Raw genomic sequence first — 20,923 nt, 5'->3', positions numbered from 1 at the left:
GGTACCGACGCAGGTTCTGAACAGAGGTGTGGTTCCGGAGGACGGCCCACCTACCGGTCCATTCCCCCCAGCAGGGAGCACAGGTCTGCACTCAGGACGGCAGGCAGCATGTCGTAGCGGCGGTCGGCCAGGTAGTAGGTGGTGGCCCTGGGGGCGGAGCAGACGGGTCAGAACCACAGAGGAACTGGACCTGAGCGGGTTCCCCCCCGTTCCTCACCTGGTCCGGGCCTCCAGGTCCGTGAGGGACCCCTCCCTGACGAAGTGGGTGACGTCAGCGATGTGGACCCCCAGCTCCAGCTTCCCCCCCGCCAGGCGCCGCACCGACAGCGTGTCGTCCACGTCCTGGCAGCCCGGCGGGTCGATGCTGAACACCAGCTGGTCCCTGAGGTCCCGGCGTCGCCCCGCCTGGGCCGGGTCCACCGACCACGGCTTCTCCGGGGAGTTGGGCGGCATCTCCCTCAGCTGGACGGACAGGTTCAGATCAGACCACAGATCAGACATGTGGGGGAATGGAAAGTAGTGTTGTGGTTTTAGTCTAGTCTTTGGGTCCAGCTATCGTTTTAGTTTTTATTAGTTTTAGTCACCTTCATTCTCTTTTTAGTCGTGTCTAAAAGTCTGAGCATTTTAGTCTTATTTTAGTCAGAATTGTCAGGATCATTTTAGTTTAGTTTTAGTCAAAGATTGATAGATAGATTTAGCCAAACCTATTTACAATTCAAACAAGGTGATCTTATTATTATATTATTGTTACCTTATAGACTCAAGAATACGGACGAATCAATCTTCTTGGAGGAAAGAGTCTCATTTGTACATCTCTACAGCTTTGTGTGTATCAGGAGATTGGTGTGTATTTATAGATGTGTGTAGGAGGCTTTTTCAATTCCTAATTATCGTTTTTTCCGTACCTTCGAAAAAGTTATGGACACAAATCAGATAAAACACACACGCAAATGTTTTGAGTGATCTTCTGTCTGTGCCGGTTCAACGCCAGACGGGGAAACCGGACTGCAGAGTCCTGAGTCTGGAGGGAAACCTTTAGGTCGAGCAGCGGTTTGTCCCACGAATATCTCGCAGCCACCCGGACGCTCCGACCCGGACGCTCCGACCCGGACGCTCCGACCCGGACGCTCCGACCCGGAAGCCCCGACCCGGACGCTCCGACCCGGACGCTCCGACCCGGACGCTCCGACCCGGACGCCCCGACCCGGAAGCCCCGACCCGGAAGCCCCGACCCGGGGGCCCCGACCCGGGGGCCCCGACCCGGAGGCCCCCGGGTCGGGGCCTCCGACCCGGACGCTCCGACCCGGACGCTCCGACCCGGACGCTCCGACCCGGACGCTCCGACCCGGACGCTCCGACCCGGACGCTCCGACCCGGAAGCCCCGACCCGGACGCTCCGACCCGGACGCTCCGACCCGGACGCTCCGACCCGGACGCTCCGACCCGGACGCCCCGACCCGGAAGCCCCGACCCGGAAGCCCCGACCCGGGGGCCCCGACCCGGGGGCCCCGACCCGGGGGCCCCGACCCGGAGGCCCCCGGGTCGGAGGCCCCCGGGTCGGGGCCTCCGACCCGGACGCTCCGACCCGGACGCTCCGACCCGGACGCTCCGACCCGGACGCTCCGACCCGGAAGCCCCGACCCGGACGCTCCGATCCGGACGCTCCGATCCGGACACTCCGACCCGGAAGCCCCGACCCGGAAGCCCCGACCCGGAAGCCCCGACCCGGAGGCCCCCGGGTCGGAGCCCCCGGGTCGGAGGCCCGACCCGGGGGCTCCGACCAAGAATAGAACTGACAGCTCTAACCCAAACAAAGGGAGAGCCACATTTCCAGGAGCCGGTCCTCCCAGAGTAACCTCTGACCTGAGCGTCTGAGAAAGGGGGCACGTGGATGCCGTTCTCGATGAGGATGGTCTGGACCTCGGTCTCCAGCTCTCCGGCCCGACCCAGGACCCGCACGCTGTGGCCGTTGGGGTAGAGCGAGGTGATCTCCCAGGAGTCGATGCGCACCACCACCCTGTGGTCCTGGGGGGGGACATCACAGGAAAACAGCTGATGTGATATTGGAGTTCTTGGGTACAAGCCCCGACTATCCTGGCTGGACCCGGATCTGGACCCGGACCCGGACCGGGGGACTCATCATCAAACCCAACACAAACAAACATGAAAAGGTGGAGAATCGGACCTGCAGCGTTTCGGCCTGCTGGGTGCTGATCCGGATCTTGGGGATGCGGCGGTCCCAGGGGATCGCCAGGATCCGCTGGGAGTTCCTGGTCTGTGACTGAGACCCGTCCCTGCTGGGGAAGGTCACCACGTAGTCCCTCCAGTTCCTCTGCAGGATCCCCACCACGCGGCCTGACACACACAGATGGACCTTTAGACGGCTCTGGTACCCCTTTTCCACCAAACCCGTTCCAGGCTGGTTCTGGTTCTGGGCCAGTGCTGAGTTTGGAACCGGGCTTCCCGTTTCCACTGACAAAGAACTGGCTCCGGGCCAGAAGAACCGGTTCCAAGGTAGCACCAACTGGGCCAGAAGAACCGGTTCCAAGGTAGCACCAACTGGGCCAGAAGAACCGGTTCCAAGGTAGCACCAACTGGGCCAGAAGAACCGGTTCCAAGGTAGCACCAACTGGGCCAGAAGAACCGGTTCCAAGGTAGCACCAACTGGGCCAGAAGAACCGGTTCCAAGGTAGCACCAACTGGGCTAGAAGAACCGGTTCCAAGGTAGCACCAACTCTTTACTGGTCTAGAGGAAAGAGCTGCTTACGTAACTGGAGGGGGCGGAGTTATTAAGACCAACGGCAATAGCAAGACTGGGAAACGGAGACATTTTCAAATAAAAATCAATCTGAATGCAGAAAAGCATCATGGGTCTGAGGAGGAGACAACCTGTCTTTTAGAGATGTGTCCTGTTATACCCCTTTTACACCAAGCTGGTTCCAGGGCTGGTTCTGGGCTACAGCCAGACTTAGCACCAGTTCTTTGGTTTTTCACAGCCTAAGCACCGGCTCCTGGCTCTCAAAACTGGTGCTACTGTAGCACCAGTTTTGAGCTGGGCCAGCGTTAGAACCGCTTTACGTCGGGGGCTGGGGGCGGGGCTGGGGACGGTGTTACTGAACAACCAAAGCAGAATAAACACGGAAGAGCGCTGTTTTTAAACAACGGAGCGATGAAGACGGCGGTTAAGTTAGCAGACTCTTTTATTATTACATCCATTTATTTAATAATGGATGTAAAACAGAAGCAGCAGTGGTCTACGGTACAATCCATCAACAGTAACGTCGGCGGGCTCCGTGCCCGCCTATGGAGCGCAGCCTCGCGTCCGAGCCCGCTCCCAGCCCCTCCCCGCGGGCCGGGATTTTTTATTAAATAAATGGATGTCATAATAAAAGAGTCTGCTAACTTAACCGCCGTCTTCAACGCTTGATCCATTTATTTAATAAAAATTCCCGGCCCGCGGGGACGCCTCCCAGCCCGCGGTTCTGGTTCCGCGTTACACCAACGCAGGGCCTACGGCGTATGTTACGTAACCTACGCCGTAGGTTACATAGGAGGAGAGGAGCTCCTGAGGGGAGGAGAGGAGAGGAGCTGTTCGCCGTAGGCTCTGCGTCGATTTAACGCGGAATCATAAATCAGCTCCGGAGCCGGCAGTCAGCCAGAAATTCCAAAATTTTCAGATCAAATTTCTTAACAGGCGTTATTTGGATAAACTGAGCCCAGGTTGGGGATCTTAAAGGTTACTTTACCTGAAAAAATATCAAAACTTAATAAAGTGCCATATTAACAGCGCTACAGCTGAAATGAAAACAGCTTTTGGCTCTCAGCTTCCTGATCAGGGTGGGGATGAAAACGAGGGGGAGTGGTGACGTGATGACGTGGCTCTCTGGCCAGCTGCAGGCCAACACCAGCTGTGTAAAAGCAAACGGTTCTTACTTAGAACCAACCGCGAACCGGCTCTAGCACCAGCACTAGCACCAGCCCTGGAACCAGCTTGGTGTAAAAGGGGTATTAGAGCAGATACCTTGTTGTTGCTGCAACTTTCATGCAAACGCAACAACGTAACTGACGTTAGCAGAGACGTAACTGACGTTAGCAGAGACGTAACTGACGTTTGCAGAGACGTAACGGACGTTTGCAGAGACGTAACGGACGTTTGCAGAGACGTAACTGACGTTTGCAGAGACGTAACTGACGTTTGCAGAGACGTAACTGACGTTTGCAGAGACGTAACTGACGTTTGCAGAGACGTAACTGACGTTTGCAGAGACGTAACTGACGTTTGCAGAGACGTAACTGACGTTTGCAGAGACGTAACTGACGTTTGCAGAGACGTAACTGACGTTTGCAGAGACGTAACTGACGTTTGCAGAGACGTAACTGACGTTTGCAGAGACGTAACTGACGTTTGCAGAGACGTAACTGACGTTTGCAGAGACGTAACTGACGTTTGCAGAGACGTAACCGATGGAATTAATATGAGAATCGATTTTCCAATTCTAAATTGATTCTCATAATAATTCCTAAAAATCGATTCGTATGTCTAAAGATCGATTTTTTTTTCATCATTACATTTTGTTCCGGTGAACTTTAATCCCAGTAGTCACTTCATTTAATTCATGCATCCGTGGTGTGGAACTATCAAACAATGAACATGGCGTCGATGAGTAGCTGCAGCGTTAAAGTGCTGGTTTTGAAAACTCCTGAACTAAATGAACTTTTCTTTGGAGAAAATGCTGGATATTTCAGCTTAAATTTCTAAATGTTATATTAGTTCAATGAAGTTCATATTATCTATATTTACTGTAGCTTGTTTGGTTTCTGCTGTTATCGGACACAGTTTGTCATGAAATACCTGAAAAATGCCGGGTGCTTCATGACCAGCTGTGTGTCTGGTGACAGAATAAATAAGACAAGCTAAAATTATTTGTTTACTGCATGAGCTGTTGCAATTTCTTTCTTTTTTGCACTTTAAAAGGAGCTTGAGGCCGGATTGTGGCAAGATTTATGAAAAAAATCCATATACATTTTAAGTTTTCTAGTAATAATGTCAGATGAAGCGTTCCAAACCCAAAAGAATGAGCCCTTTAGTGTATCTCTCCTTTGCCTTGAACAGGCTGTGTGCTGCAAAATGTGCTGCAATTCGGTCCCGAATTTCCCGCGCTGGGCTGCGGATGTGACGTCACATAACGCTGCATGTGCGTCAGTGGCGTGCACAGATAGACACCAGGTGGTGCTAGAGCACTTGCCCGTTGCCCTCTGGACCAAGCAGGTGCCCTCCTCAACATAAAGCGGTTTTCACATAAAGGGCGCACAGCGGGCTTTCCCATTCATTCCTGCTGCTGCGCAAGGGCTTAGGCTCTGCCGCCGGGCTCGGCGGCGTGCAACAGGGCGCAGGCTGCCAAGTTTGTGCGACGGCAAAGGGCGCAAGACGGCGCAAAGAGGCTTTCACCTAGAACGCGGTTGCGCAGACTCGGCGCAGAGCAGGGAGCAGAGCAGCGCGCGCCTGCGTGCATCGCGTACATATTTGTTGCAAGTTGCTTGGCGACCGAAAAAAAGTTTTTCCGGTCTGGCGCCGTTTTCCCACTCTTTTGGACGTACATTTTGCATCTCGATTTGCAAAATACATCTGTCCCTGCTTCAAAGAAAAGCCCTGGCTTTAGTTCTTTTTCTGAAGAGGAGGAGAAGGAGGAGGAGGAGGAGACGAGCAGCAAGGAGGGGATGGGTCCAATAAATCCTCACGAGAAGACATATATATATATATATATATATATAATAGTTAAAAACATATTTTATTAAAAAAACCTTTAAAAAGCACAGATCTGTAGTAGGAAATTGAAGTTAGGCCATGGCAGTTACATCCTGGTGTGGTGAGTCTTAGCGTTGTAATGCATTGACTCTTGTCACCATCAGTCTTACTCAAATAAACATATTCTATTCTCTCTGCTGTCCTGCAATAGGCCATCTACCAGCATGGAAGATGAGGGACATACAGAGAGGCAGAAATGTCAGCGTCCAAAGTTATTTGTTTTATCACAATGTTATTAAGATATTGAAATAAATATACCATGCCATATGCTATGTTTTTTTTTCTTCCAAATATATAACTGCTATAAGGCAGCCAGCAGTTCCACACGCCGCATGTGTGCCCTTTTTTGCACTGAGCACCTGCCCCCCAAAATGTCTGTGCACGCCACTGATGTGCGTTCTCCCCGTTCTCCCGTGCCGGCTTCACTGTTGGCTGCAGTACCCCCGACGGCCGTCGTGGTGAAGGGTGGCGCTAGAGAGTCTCATTTCTTAAAAGGAGCCTCAAGCTCCTTTAAATGGATATTTCTTAGTTATTTCAAAATTATTATTGTGAAATTATTCTTTCACAAGTCATTTTACAGTCATATAATTCAGGCAGCAGTTCAAAAAGCAGTTTTAATAACACTAACCCAAATCAATATCGGAATGGAATTGAATCGGATCGAATCAAATGGTGATAATCGATGCTGAATCTTAAGAATTGGAATGGAATCTATTCTTGACATTTGAATGGATCCCCAGCCCAGCTGAGAACCAGTTTGGTGGGAAAACGGTCCGAAGGCCCAGCAGGGGGTTTCTGGGGCGGTCCCACCTGTTGGGACGGGTCTGCCCTCCCCGTCCTCGCCGGTCTCTGTCCCCGGTCCCTCGGCCAGCGCCGTCAGCCTCCCCCTCCACTGGCTCCGGGGCAGCAGCTCCAGCACCACCGAGTCTCCGTGGACGGCCCGGTTCCGGTTCTTGAAGCCGTAGACCAGCACGCCTCCACTCAGGTCTGAAAGAGGGGGGGGGGGGGTCTGATCAAGGGGTCCTTGTGTGTTGAGACCTGCAGCAGGAGGCGGTTCTGGTTCTGGTACCGGTGTTCTTGCTGGACAGGACCTGGTTCACCACGAAGGCCTGGTCCGAGGCTCGGTGCTTGCTGACGTTCAGGCTGCCCTGGGGAGGAACAGAGTGAGTCATCTCCTTCAGGACCCCCCCCCCCCCACCCCGGACCCGGAGGGAGGTCTGCACCTGCAGGAAGCGTCCGGACTTAATGCCGGACTCCAGGACCTCGGGGGGCAGGTGCTCGGAGAACTCCCTCTGGGTGTCCTCCCCCTCCTTGTCCTGCAGGACCTGGGAGATGGACCGGTACAGGTCCTGGGCCTGGACAAGGTCCGGCCAGAAGTTCTGGAGGTAGTCCTGAAGACAGAAGGGGGTGAAGGGGGTGAAGGAGGTGAAGGAGGTGAAGGAGGTGTGGAACCTAGACCCCTAGACCTGTAGACCTGTAGACCTGTAGAGCCCTAGACCTGTAGAGCCCTAGACCTGTAGACCTGTAGACCCTAGACCTGTAGACCCCTAGACCTGTAGAGCCCTAGACCCGTAGACCTGTAGACCCCTAGACCTGTAGACCCCTAGACCTGTAGACCTGTAGACCCCTAGACCTGTAGACCCCTAGACCTGTAGACCCCTAGACCTGTAGACCTGTAGACCCCTAGACCTGTAGACCCCTAGACCTGTAGACCTGTAGACCCCTAGACCTGTAGACCTGTAGACCCCTAGACCCCTAGACCTGTAGACCCCTAGACCTGTAGACCTGTAGACCCCTAGACCTGTAGACCTGTAGACCTGTAGACCCCTAGACCTGTAGACCTGTAGAGCCCTAGACCTGTAGACCCCTAGACCTGTAGACCTGTAGACCCCTAGACCTGTAGACCCTAGACCTGTAGACCTGTAGACCTGTAGACCTGTAGACCCCTAGACCTGTAGACCCCTAGACCTGTAGACCCCTAGACCTGTAGACCCCTAGACCTGTAGACCCCTAGACCTGTAGACCTGTAGACCCCTAGACCTGTAGACCCTAGACCTGTAGACCTGTAGACCTGTAGACCTGTAGACCCCTAGACCTGTAGACCCCTAGACCTGTAGACCTGTAGAGCCCTAGACCTGTAGAGCCCTAGACCTGTAGACCTGTAGACCCTAGACCTGTAGACCCCTAGACCTGTAGACCCTAGACCTGTAGACCCCTAGACCCGTAGACCTGTAGACCCCTAGACCTGTAGACCCCTAGACCTGTAGACCCCTAGACCTGTAGAGCCCTAGACCTGTAGACCTGTAGAGCCCTAGAGGTCCTGGGCCGCTGTCAGGTCCAGCCAAGTCCTGCAGGTAGTCCTGAAGACCGAGGACAGGAGCAGGGGTGAAGGAGGGGTGGCACGTAGACACGCAGGCTAGTTTAGGCTAATTTAGGCTGTTTTGGGCTAGTTTAAGCTGGTTTGGGTTGGTTTAGGGTGATTTAGGGTTGTTTAACTAGGTTAGGCCAGGTTAGGCTCTGTGTGTCCTAAAGCCCACGGCTCCTACCTGCACGGTGACGACCTACACCCCCGAGTTCAGGCTGGGTTAGGTTGGTATAAGCCTGGTTAAACTTGTTTAGGTAAGTTTGGGCTGGTTAGGGTTAGTTTAGGCTGGTTAGGGTTAGTTTAGCCAGTTATGTGACTATTTGTATAGAAATGATCTGTTTGAAGTCTTTCAGTCAGGGTTCAGAATGCATCATAGCACAGAGAAAGCACTGGTTCGAGTTACGAATGACCTTCTTATGGCCTCAGATAAGGGATTAGTGTCCATATTGGTTCTACTGGACCTCAGTGCTGCTTTTGACACTATAGATCATGGCATTTTACTGCACAGGTTAGAGCATGTTGTTGGGATTAAAGGGACAGCTCTACGTTGGTTTAAATCATATCTATCTGACAGGTTCCAGTTTGTTCATGTACATGAGGTTTCTTCAGAACAGTCCAGGGTCTGTTATGGTGTTCCGCAGGGTTCAGTGCTAGGGCCAGTCTTGTTCAGTTTATACATGCAGCCATTGGGAAGTATAATCCAGAATCACGGCATACACTTTCATTGCTATGCTGATGATACGCAGCTCTATTTGTCTATGAAGCCGGATGAAACAGAACCGTTAGTTAAACTTCAGGCATGTCTTAGGGACATCAAGGACTGGATGTCCAGAAATTTCTTGCTTCAAAATTCAGATAAATCAGAGGTTATCATTCTTGGTCCAGAGCATCTTAGGAAGGGACTAGATGGTGTTGCGATGGCTTCCAGTGCAACTGTGAGAAACCTTGGTGTTGTTTTCGATCAGGATTTGTCGTTTAAACCATATGTTAATCAGGTTTGTAAAATAGCGTTTTTCCATCTCCGTAATATTGCAAAAATTAGGAAAATCCTCTCGCAGAGGGATGCAGAAAAACTAGTTCATGCGTTTGTATCTTCTAGACTGGATTACTGTAATGTGTTGTTAGCAGGATGTCCAAGTAATTTGCTGAATAGGCTCCAGCTGATCCAGAATGCAGCAGCACGAGTGCTGACAGGAATCAGCAGGAGAGACCACGTCTCTCCAGTGTTAGCGTCGCTCCATTGGCTACCTGTAAAATTCAGAATTCAATTTAAAATTTTATTACTTGCATATAAAGCCCAAAACGGCTTAGCTCCGCAGTATTTACAAGATTTGATAGTGCCTTATGTTCCTGGCCGAGCTCTCCGCTCCCAGGGTGCAGGTTTACTCGTAGTTCCTAGAGTATCTAAATGTAGATTTGGAGGGCGGGCGTTCTGCTATCAGGCACCATTACTTTGGAACCAACTTCCAATCTGGGTTAAGGAGGCTGACACCACCTCCACCTTTAAAACTAAACTTAAAACTTTTCTGTTTAGTAAAGCCTATAGTTAGTGTTTAGTAAACCTCTAGCTGTCATCATGTCATCTTCTCCCGCTTTATCCGTTACCGGGTCGCGGGGGCAGCAGCCTCAGCAGGGATGCCCAGACTTCCCTCACCCCAGACACTTCCTCCAGCTCTTCCGGGGGGAGTCCGAGGCGTTCCCAGGCCAGCCGAGAGACATAGTCTCTCCAGCGTGTCCTGGGTCTTCCCCGGGGTCTCCTCCCGGTGGGACATGCCTGGAACACCTCCCTAGGGAGGCGTCCAGGAGGCATCCGGTACAGATGCCCAAGCCACCTCAGCTGACTCCTCTCAATGTGGAGGAGCAGCGGCTCGACTCCAAGCTCCTCCCGGGTGACCGAACTCCTCACCCTATCTCTAAGGGAGCGTCCAGCCACCCTGCGGAGGAAACTCATCTCGGCCGCTTGTATCCGCGATCTTGTCCTTTCGGTCACTACCCAAAGTTCATGACCATAGGTGAGGGTAGGGGCGTAGATTGACCGGTAAATCGAGAGCTTCGCCTTTCGACTCAGCTCCCTCTTCACCACGACGGTCCAGTACATCGACCGCATTACTGCGGACGCTGCACCGATCCGTCTGTCAATCTCACGCTCCATTGTTCCCTCACTCGTGAACAAGATCCCGAGATACTTGAACTCCTCCACCTGAGGCAGGACTTCTCCACCCACCTGGAGAAGGCATGCCACCCTTTTCCGGTCGAGAACCATGGCCTCGGTCTTGGAGGTGCTGATTCTCATAGCTGCCGCATCGCACTCGGCCGCAAACCGCCCCAGCACATGCTGGAGGTCCCGGTCTGATGAAGCCAACAGGACAACATCATCTGCAAAAAGCAGAGATGAAATCCTGAGGTCCCCAAACCGGATCCCCTCCGGCCCCTGGCTGCGCCTAGAAATCCTGTCCATAAAAATTATGAACAGGACCGGTGACAAAGGGCAGCCCTGCCGGAGTCCAACATGCACTGGGAACAAGTCTGACTTACTGCCGGCAATGCGAACCAGACTCCTGCTTCGATCATACAGAGACCGGACAGCCCTTAGTAGAGGGCCCCGGACTCCATACTCACTCAGCACCCCCCACAGAATGGCACGAGGGACACGGTCAAATGCCTTCTCCAGATCCACAAAACACATGTAGACTGGTTGGGCAAATTCCCATGAACCCTCGAGCACCCTGCGGAGGGTATAGAGCTGGTCCAGTGTTCCACGACCGGGACGAAAACCGCATTGTTCCTCCTGAATCCGAGGTTCGACTATCGGCCGTAATCTCCTCTCCAGTACCCTGGCGTAGACTTTCCCCGGGAGGCTGAGAAGTGTGATCCCCCTGTAGTTGGAACACACTCTCCGGTCCCCCTTTTTAAACAGAGGGACCACCACCCCGGTTTGCCACCCCAGCGGTACTGTCCCCTTCCTCCATGCAATGTCGCAGAGGCGTGTCAACCAAGACAGCCCTACGACATCCAGAGACTTGAGGTACTCAGGGCGAATCTCATCCACCCCTGGTGCCCTGCCACCGAGGAGCTTACGAACCACCTCGGTGACCTCGGCTTGGGTGATGGATGAGCACGCCTCCGAGCCCCAACCCTCTGCTTCCTCAGTGGAAGGCATGTCAGTCGGGTTAAGGAGATCCTCAAAGTATTCCTTCCACCGTCCGACAATGTCCCCAGTCGCGGTCAACAGCTCCCCACCAGCACCATAAACGGTGCCGGCAGAGTACTGCTTCCCCCTTCTGAGGCGCCGAACGGTCCTCCAGAATTTCCTCGAGGCCGACCGAAAGTCCTCCTCCATGGCCTCCCCGAACTCCTCCCAGACCCGAGTTTTTGCCTCCAAGACTGCCCGAGCCGCGGCCCGCTTGGCCTGCCGGTACCTATCTACTGCGTCAGGAGTCCCACCGGCCAACATAGCCCGGTAGGACTCCTTCTTCAGTCTGACGGCATCCTGTACTTCCGGTGTCCACCACCGGGTTCTAGGATTGCCGCCACGACAGGCACCGGAGACCTTGCGTCCACAGCTTCGAGCCGCCGTGTTGACAATGGAGGCAGAGAACATGGTCCACTCGGACTCGATGTCCCCCGCCTCCCCCGGGATCCGAGAGAAGCTCTCCCGGAGGTGGGAGTTGAAGATGTCCCTGACAGAGGGCTCGGCCAGACGTTCCCAACAGACCCTCACAATCCGTTTGGGTCTGCCCGGTCTGTCCAGCCTCCTCCCCTGCCAGCGCATCCAACTCACCACCAGGTGGTGATCAGTTGACAGCTCAGCCCCTCTCTTCACCCGAGTGTCCAAGACAAGCGGCCGAAGGTCAGATGAAACGACAACAAAGTCGATCATTGACCTCCGGCCTAGGGTGTCCTGGTGCCACGTGCACTGATGGACACCCTTATGCTTGAACATGGTGTTCGTGATGGACAAACTGTGACTCGCACAGAAGTCCAACAACAAAACACCGCTCGGGTTCAGATCGGGGAGGCCGTTCCTCCCAATCACGCCTCTCCAGGTATCACTGTCATTACCCACGTGAGCGTTGAAGTCCCCCAGTAGAACAATGGAGTCCCCAGTTGGAGCACTATCAAGTACTCCTCCCAGGGACTCCAAGAAGGCCGGGTACTCCCCACTGCTGTTCGGCCCGTAGGCACAAACAACAGTGAGAGACCTATCCCCGACCCGAAGGCGCAGGGAAGCGACCCTCTCGTTCACCGGGGTGAACTCCAACACATGGCGGCTGAGCTGGGGGGCTATAACCAAGCCCACACCAGCCCGCCGCCTCTCACCCTGGGCAACTCCAGAGTAGTGGAGGGTCCAGCCCCCTTCAAGGAGCTGGGTTCCAGAGCCCAAGCTATGTGTGGAGGTGAGCCCGACTATCTCTAGCCGGTATCTCTCAACCTCACGCACAAGCTCCGGCTCCTTCCCCCCCAGCGAGGTGACATTCCATGTCCCCACTGTGAGGGTTGATGTCCAGGGATTGGGTCGTCGAGGCACCCCGCCACGACTGCTACCCAGCCCACAATGCACCGGCCTGCCATGGTCCTTCCTGCGGGTGGTGGGCCTACGGGAAGGCGGACCTGCGTCGCCGTTTCGGGCTGAGCCCGGCCGGGTCCCACGGGCAAAGACCCGGCCACCAGGCGCTCGCCTACGAGCCCCAACCCCAGGCCTGGCTCCAGGGCGGGGCCCCGGTGACGCCGATCCGGGCGACGTAACGGTCCTTGGTCTTTTCTTCTAAACCTCTAGCTGGTGTTGGTAAATCTCTAGGTAGTGTAAACTTTAGTGTGTTAGAGTCAGTAGTCATAGTCGCAGCTATAGAACAAAACTATAATAGTTAGTCTCAAATATAGCTTTGCGGTAGATATGCTGCTATAGGCTTATGCTGCAGGGGGGCACCGACATGATCCGCTGGGCGGTGCCTCTCACCCTTCTTCTCCTCTCCTTTTCCCTGCCTCTCTTCTCCATTACCATTTTTATTTATTATAAATATCTCATAGCTATCATTTTTGTCCATCGTTCCTGTAGTTTCTTGTGCCGGCCCCCCTTTTTTCTCTTTTGTGTATGTTTGCAGGCCGGAGCCTCGGGAGCTGCGTTCTGGCCTGTGTTCCCGGCCCTCCCCCCCTCTGGTCATCCCATTGCTTCTTCCACCTGCCTACGTGGATGTCTGCTGTTGCTGCTTCCGCCTGCCTGCACCACCCCCCACCCTCCCCCCCTCCTCTGGTCATCCCGCTGCTGCTCCACATGACTGTTGTGTGCTGCTGACGCCCGCCCCCCCCCCCCCTGGTCATCCCGCTGCTGCTTCCACATGACTGTTGTGTGCTGCTGACGCCCCCCCCCACCTCTGGTCATCCTGCTGCTGCTTCCACCTGCCTGCTGTGTGCTGTTGACGTCCCTGACTCCCACAGTCGGGCCTTCGGCAGGAGGGTCCCCCCCTTATGAGCCTGGTTCTGCTCCAGGTTTCTTCCCTCCTAAAGGGGAGTTCTTCCTTGCCACTGTTTGGCTTAAGGCTTTTCTCCCACTATGGGAGTTTTTACCTGCCATTGTTTATATAATAATTGCTCAGGGGTTTATGTTTATGTTTATGTTCATGTTCATGTTCTGGATCTCTGGAAAGCGTCTAGAGACAACATCTGTTGTATTAGACGCTATATAAATAAAATTGAATTGAATAGTTTAGGCTGGTTAGGGTTAGTTTAGGCTGGTTAGGGTTAGTTAGGCTCCAACCTGCACGGTGACGACCTACACCCCCGAGTTCAGGCTGGGTTAGGTTGGTATAAGCCTGGTTAAACTGGTTTAGGTTAGTTTAGGCTGGTTAGGGTTAGTTTAGGCTGGTTAGGGTTAGTTTAGGCTGGTTAGGGTTAGTTTAGGCTCCTACCTGCACGGTGACGACCTACACCGCCGAGTTCAGGCTGGGTTAGGTTAGTATAAGCCTGGTTAAACTGGTTTAGGTTAGTTTAGGCTGGTTAGGGTTAGTTTAGGCTGGTTAGGGTTAGTTTAGGCTCCTACCTGCACAGTGACGACCTACACCCCAGAGTTCAGGCTGGGTTAGGTTGGTATAAGCCTGGTTAAACTGGTTTAGGTTAGTTTAGGCTGGTTAGGGTTAGTTTAGGCTGGTTAGGGTTAGTTTAGGCTCCTACCTACACGGTGACAACCTACACCCCAGAGTTCAGGCTGGGTTAGGTTGGTATAAGCCTGGTTAAACTGGTTTAGGTTAGTTTGGGCTGGTTAGGGTTAGTTTAGGCTGGTTAGGGTTAGTTAGGCTCCTACCTGCACGGTGACGACCTACACCCCCAAGTTCAGGCTGGGTTAGGTTGGTATAAGTTGGTGTAGGTGGGTATAAGCTGGTTCTGGCTGGTTTAGGTTAGTTTAACTAGTTTAGGCTGGTTAGGGTTATTTAGGTTCCTACCTGCACGGTGATGACGTAAACCCCCGAGTTCCGGCTGGTTAGAGCTATTGTAACTAGTTTGGGCTGGTTTGGGTTGGTTTAGGCTAGTTTAACTAGTTGAGGCTGGTTAGTGTTAGGGTGATTTAGGTTCCTACATGCACGGTGACGACGTAATCCCCTGAGTTCAGGCTGGTTTAACTAGTTCAGGCTGGGTTAGGTTGGTTTAGGCTGGTTTGGGTTAGTTTAGGTTGGTATAAACTGGTTTAGGCTGGTTAGGGTTAGGCTAGTTTAACTAGTTTAAGTTGGTTTGGGATGATTTAGACTATTTTAGGTTAGTTCAGGCTAGTTTTACTAGTTTAGACTGGTTTGGGATGGTTTGGGTTAGGGCCATTTAGGCTCCTTCCTGCACGGTGATGACGTACACCACCGGGTTCAGGCTGGTTTACGCTGGTTTGGGATGATTTAGACTAGTTTAGGTTAGTTTGGGCTGGTGTAGGTTGGTTTAAGCTAATTTAACTAGTTGAGGCTGGTTAGGGTTATTTTGGCTCCTACCTGCACGGTGACGACGAACACCCCCGAGTTCAGGCTGCTGTACTGAGCCACGGCCTCCTGGTCCTCCGTGATCATCACCACGTTCATCACACCTGCCAGGTGGTTGTAGTACCACACCGCAGCCGAGTACACACTCCTACACACACATTAAATACACCCCAGTAAATGCTATAACTTTTGAAGTAAACACACACACATACTTATGAGAGAGGTGATCGCGGACATCCACAATATGTAGGACTCAATACACGTGTACATTGGTCTTAATCCGTCAGTATATAATACACGTGACAATAAAGCAGAACGAGGAGCCGTTTTTCATCCACCAACTTAAGTTCTGGTGTCGGTTCTTAAATTACAAACAAGAAAAGCAGAGTGTAATGATGCATTAACGCTGCCATAAACATTCACAAACCCTTACGATCATAATAAAACCACAACTCTTCACGGAACGCAACACAAAGCAAAGAACAGCATTACCCATAATGCAATGCAGTTTAAATCGGAAGAAATGCCCCAACTTGCCCTCAACTTCTGACAGGACTGTCTCCAGCTCACAGCCAATGTTTTTTTAATTTGTTTTACTTGTTTTTGCAAATTTCTTGTTAAGATGAGTGGGTTTTAATGAATAATTATCTTTATCATATTCAAACATATGTATTTGAGGGAGGAGACAGGGCGGAGTGTTGTGCTCCCGCATGTGCGCTCAAATCCACACTGATTGTGAGGTTCAAAAGAACCTGCATGGATTTGGGCGTACGCACAGTTTTGTACATCTGAATTTTTTTTTGCGTACGCAAGAATTCCACGCACGGATTCACGTTGAAATCCACACACTCTTTGTACATAAGGCCCCTGGTCTGCTAGCTTTCCTACCGCTCACCTGGTCTGCTAGCGTTCCTACCGCTCACCTGGTCTGCTAGCGTTCCTACCGCTCACCTGTTCTGCTAGCGTTCCTACCGCTCACCTGTTCTGCTAGCGTTCCTGCCGCTCACCTGGTCTGCTAGCCTTCCTACCGCTCACCTGGTCTGCTAGCCTTCCTACCGCTCACCTGGTCTGCTAGCGTTCCTGCTGCTCACCTGGTCTGCTAGCGTTCCTGCTGCTCACCTGGTCTGCTAGCATTCCTGCCGCTCACCTGGTCTGCTAGCCTTCCTACCGCTCACCTGTTCTGCTAGCGTTCCTACCGCTCACCTGGTCTGCTAGCCTTCCTGCCGCTCACCTGGTCTGCTAGCATTCCTGCCGCTCACCTGGTCTGCTAGCCTTCCTACCGCTCACCTGTTCTGCTAGCGTTCCTACCGCTCACCTGGTCTGCTAGCCTTCCTGCCGCTCACCTGGTCTGCTAGCGTTCATGCCGCTCACCTGGTCTGCTAGCGTTCATGCCGCTCACCTGGTCTGCTAGCGTTCCTGCTGCTCACCTGGTCTGCTAGCGCTCCTGCTGCTCACCTGGTCTGCTAGCGCTCCTGCTGCTCACCTGGTCTGCTAGCGCTCCTGCTGCTCACCTGGTCTGCTAGCGCTCCTGCTGCTCACCTGGTCTGCTAGCGCTCCTGCTGCTCACCTGGTCTGCTAGCGCTCCTGCTGCTCACCTGGTCTGCTAGCGCTCCTGCTGCTCACCTGGTCTGCTAGCGTTCCTGCTGCTCACCTGGTCTGCTAGCGTTCCTGCTGCTCACCTGGTCTGCCAGCGCTCCTGCCGCTCGCCTTCCTCCCGCGGACAGAAGCAGAACTCCTGGAACTCGTTAGCAAACAGCACGCAGTCGTGTCGGGGGTCTTTGACGAGGCTCCGGAGTCGGTTGTAGCACCTGCAGAGACACAGGTGACCGCCGGGAAACAGAGGAACCTCTCAGGTCTGGACCCCCCGGGAGGAACCTCCTCCCACAGTGGGGGTTACTGAAAACCTGCTGCTGCAAGTTTCAGCTGAACTGAGAAAATAAACAGAACTAAAAACACTCTACTCTCTACTACTCTACTACTAAGGTAGTAGCTGCTGCTATCACGGTGCTAGTTGCTGCTATCGTGGTGCTAGCCTGCTGCTATCGTGGTGCTAATCTGTTGCTATCACGGTGCTAGCTGCTGCTATCACGGTGCTAGCTGCTGCTATCACGGTGCTAGCTGCTGCTATCACGGTGCTAGCTGTTGCTATCACGGTGCTAGCTGTTGCTATCACGGTGCTAGCTGCTACTATCACGGTGCTAGCTGCTGCTATCGTGGTGCTAGCCTGCTGCTATCGTGTTGCTAGCTCGGTACTATCGTGGTACTAATCTGTTGCTATCACTGTGCTAGCTGTTGCTATCACGATGCTAGCTGTTGCTATCACGGTGCTAGCTGCTACTATCACAGTGCTAGTTGCTGCTATCATGGTGCTAGCCTGCTGCTATCGTGTTGCTAACTCGGTACTATCGTGGTGCTAATCTGTTGCAATCACGGTGCTAGCTGCTGCTATCACGGTGCTAGCTGCTACTATCAAAACAGTCGAAGGTCTGTTATGGTGTTCCGCAGGGTTCAGTGCTAGGGCCAATCTTGTTCAGTTTATACATGCAGCCATTGGGAAGTATAATCTAAACTCTAGTGTGACTCTAGTCAGTAGTCATAGTTGCAGCTATAGAACAAGACTATAATAGTTAGTCTCAAATATAGCTTCGTGGTAGATATGCTGCTATAAGCCTATGCTGCAGGGGGGCACCGACATGATCCGCTGGGCGGTGCCTCTCACCCTTCTTCTCTTCTCCTCTTCCCTTCCTCTCTTCTCCTTTTCCATTTTTATTTATTATAAGTATCTCATAGCTATCATTTTTGTCCATCGTTCCCATAGTTTCTTGTGCCGGCCCCCTTTTTTCTCTTTTGTGCATGTTTGCAGGCCGGAGCTTCAGGTGTTGCGTGCTGGCGTGCTGGCCTGCTGGCAACTTTTGTTGTATTAGATGCTATATAAATAAAATTGAATTGAATGGAAATTGAATAGCCTGCAGCTATCGTGGTGCTAGCCTGCAGCTATCGTGGTGCTAGCCTGCAGCTATCGTGGTGCTAGCCTCCTGCTATCGTGGTGCTAGCCTGCTGCTATCGTGGTGCTAGCCTGCTGCTATCGTGGTGCTCACGGTGCTACCGTGGTGCTAGCGTCCCGGCGTCTCTTACCTGCGTCCCCGGCTCTGCAGGGCCTGGACGGCGGTCTGCGTGAACACGATGCCCTGCAGCTCCCTGAGCTCCAGGATCTCCAGGAAGTTCACCACCACCTCGGCATCCGGAACCACGTAGTGGGTAAGGTCTCCGGGTAGAACCGGACCGTCTGTTGGGGGGGTCAAGGGTCACTCACACAGACCTGCAGCTCCACTAGGGTCCAGATCCAGACCTGCAGGTCCTCTACGGACCACTAGGGTCCAGATCCAGACCTGCAGGTCCTCTACAGACCACTAGGGTCCAGATCCAGACCTGGCGGGGGCGGAGTCTCCGCCCTGCCGTAATAGTCCAGGGGCCAGAGCCCAAAATTTCACTTGTCAGCACCACTCAAGGTGACCAAACTTACTTATGATTTTTGAAAAGATCCACGTCTATAGATGATATTTTGGTATGATAACCTTCCTGAGTGGCAGCTGGATCAGAGTTATCAGCTCATGGAGTTACCCACCCCCTTCAGAAAATTAAATTTTAGATGCTGGTGAATATCCTGGTTTAGACTCATGTACAGGATATCTGTCAATGTTTCGCTATATTGTCTTTGGTATTTTTTTAAAGGAGACCTTTTAAGCCACAGCAGCTCTTTAAACTATAAACAACACACATTTTTACACAATTTTTGCCTAAATGATATACTATCTTTTATCCCTGTGTAAACTAGGAACAACAGAGACACAAAATACAAAAACTGGAATACTCACAGGACCATAAGGATTCAGGAAATGTATAATATACTATATTGTTGTTACCGGTCATTGTGAGCCTTAAACTAGAAGAGCATCATTAGGCTCCTATGAAACTATAACAGCCACTAATGTCACAAACTGGTCTTTATCATGCAAATACACGACATAAAGGACATAACAATGAGATAAAGAACCAGCTTAGTTTTATAAACAACATTAGAGACTAGTGTTGTCGATCGATCGCCTGCCCGATCAAGGCATTTTCAAAACATTGGTATAGGCCAAAAAAGTATCGGGACATACCTAGTTATTAATGTTTTTAATATATATTAAATCGTTTTGTATATCGGTGCATTTAACGTCACATCTGGCCGGCGGGCGGCGTCACTTCCGGCCAGCGGGCGGAAGTGACGAAGTAAGCGAAACTAAAATGGTTTACATGTTTGAATTGTGAAATGTTATATATGTTCATGTTGCATTAAGCTGCTGCTATTCATTTCATGCCATTCAGAATGTTGCACTAAAGTTAAGCCAAGTATTTTAATTTTCTTGTGTTTGTGAGTTTGACTGGATGTCATTCAACTACCTGTTTTGAAGTTAAATGTATTTATTTTTGTTATTGCACTATTCTGCACTTTTTGGTTTTAGTTTACAATTTCATGTTTTTACATTTTGTGGCACCAGAGCTGATAAGCTTTGTTGAAATATATGTCCATGTTGTTCTCCAATGGACAAGAAAAGAAACTTGGGATAATTTGAGTTTTAGTCCTCTTTTTTTCTTTTCTTTTTTTTTTTAAATTCATTGTCAAAATGTATCTGATCGGGAAAAAGTATCGGAAATGTATCGGGAGCCAAAAAAAGTGATCGGATCGGGAAAAATCGGGATCGGCAGATACTCAAACTCAAGTGATCGGGATCGGATCGGGAGCTAAAAATATCCTGATCGGGACAACCCTATTAGAGACACAAAATACAAAAAATAAATAAAATACAAAAACTGGAATACTCACAGGACCATAAGGATCCAGGAAATGTATAACACACCCAATTTAGAATCATCAATTAACCTGAAGGGCCTCCATGAGCTGATAACTATGATCCAGCTGCCACTCAGGAAGGTTATCATACCAGAATATCATCTATAGACATGGATCTGTTCAAAAATCATAAGTAAGTTTGGTCACCTAGAGTGGTGCTGATATCTGGTCTGAAACATGGACTATAACCGTCGCGACAAAGACACATACAACCCAGTTTGGTTCGGGCGGTAAATAATGTTTGCTCGTAAATAAATCCTCCTCAGCTACTTGCAGGTGTGTCCAGGTGTGTGCAGGTGTGTCCCGGTGTGTGTGTAACTACCGTTGTTGCAGTCCGCCTGGCACAGCGCGCTGAAGCACGGGACCCGCTCCCGCAGGTAATGTTCCCGCACCACCCGGACCCTGCGGCCCCGGCCGCTCCTCAGGTGCACCACCTTCTCCGTCTTAATCATCCTGGAGCCGTTAGTTCACCTGCCTGGAGTTCACCTGCGTGCAGTTAACCCATGGATCTATAATATTAACCGCGGGCTCGGCTGCTTTAACCTCACAACTTCCGCCGTAAACAGACTTCTTCTTCTTCTTCTTTGTGTTCTTTGGTGGATTGCAATACCACCTGTAAGGTGCATACCGCCACCTACTGAACCGGAGTATGTAGGACAGGATCTAGTTGTCTAGTTGCTTTACATTAAATGATCTAATATAATAATAATAATAATAATAATAATAATAATAATAATAATAATAATAATAATAATAATAATAATAATAATAATAATAATAATAATAATAATGAAAAGAGAAAAAACTCTAAACAAAAAAAACTGCCAAAAATAAATAAATAAATAAATAAATAAATAAATAAATAAATAAAATAAAACAAATAAACCGCTATATACTCA

General features: G+C 51.5%; 1 protein-coding gene across 1 annotated transcript in view; it reads right to left on the bottom strand.

Moving 5' to 3' along the window:
- The window catches only part of dis3l (DIS3 like exosome 3'-5' exoribonuclease), a 53,042-nt gene extending 32,437 nt beyond the window's left edge, over positions 1–20,605 (bottom strand). The window contains exons 1-11 of the mRNA XM_061715381.1: positions 20,347–20,605; positions 18,263–18,413; positions 16,807–16,935; positions 15,140–15,275; positions 7,030–7,197; positions 6,876–6,954; positions 6,617–6,793; positions 2,186–2,355; positions 1,864–2,025; positions 218–462; positions 55–147 (exon numbers count right to left, since the gene is read on the bottom strand). Coding sequence (XP_061571365.1) covers positions 55–147; positions 218–462; positions 1,864–2,025; positions 2,186–2,355; positions 6,617–6,793; positions 6,876–6,954; positions 7,030–7,197; positions 15,140–15,275; positions 16,807–16,935; positions 18,263–18,413; positions 20,347–20,476 — 1,640 coding nt within the window. The 5' untranslated portion in view covers positions 20,477–20,605. The remainder of the gene's footprint in view (positions 1–54; positions 148–217; positions 463–1,863; positions 2,026–2,185; positions 2,356–6,616; positions 6,794–6,875; positions 6,955–7,029; positions 7,198–15,139; positions 15,276–16,806; positions 16,936–18,262; positions 18,414–20,346) is intronic.
- Positions 20,606–20,923: the final 318 nt, after the last annotated feature.

This window comes from Cololabis saira, chromosome 3, assembly GCF_033807715.1.
Source record: "Cololabis saira isolate AMF1-May2022 chromosome 3, fColSai1.1, whole genome shotgun sequence".
Lineage (NCBI taxonomy): Eukaryota > Metazoa > Chordata > Actinopteri > Beloniformes > Belonidae > Cololabis > Cololabis saira.
The sequence above is the reverse complement of the archived record's forward strand: the minus strand, read 5'-3'. Positions and strand labels throughout refer to the sequence as shown.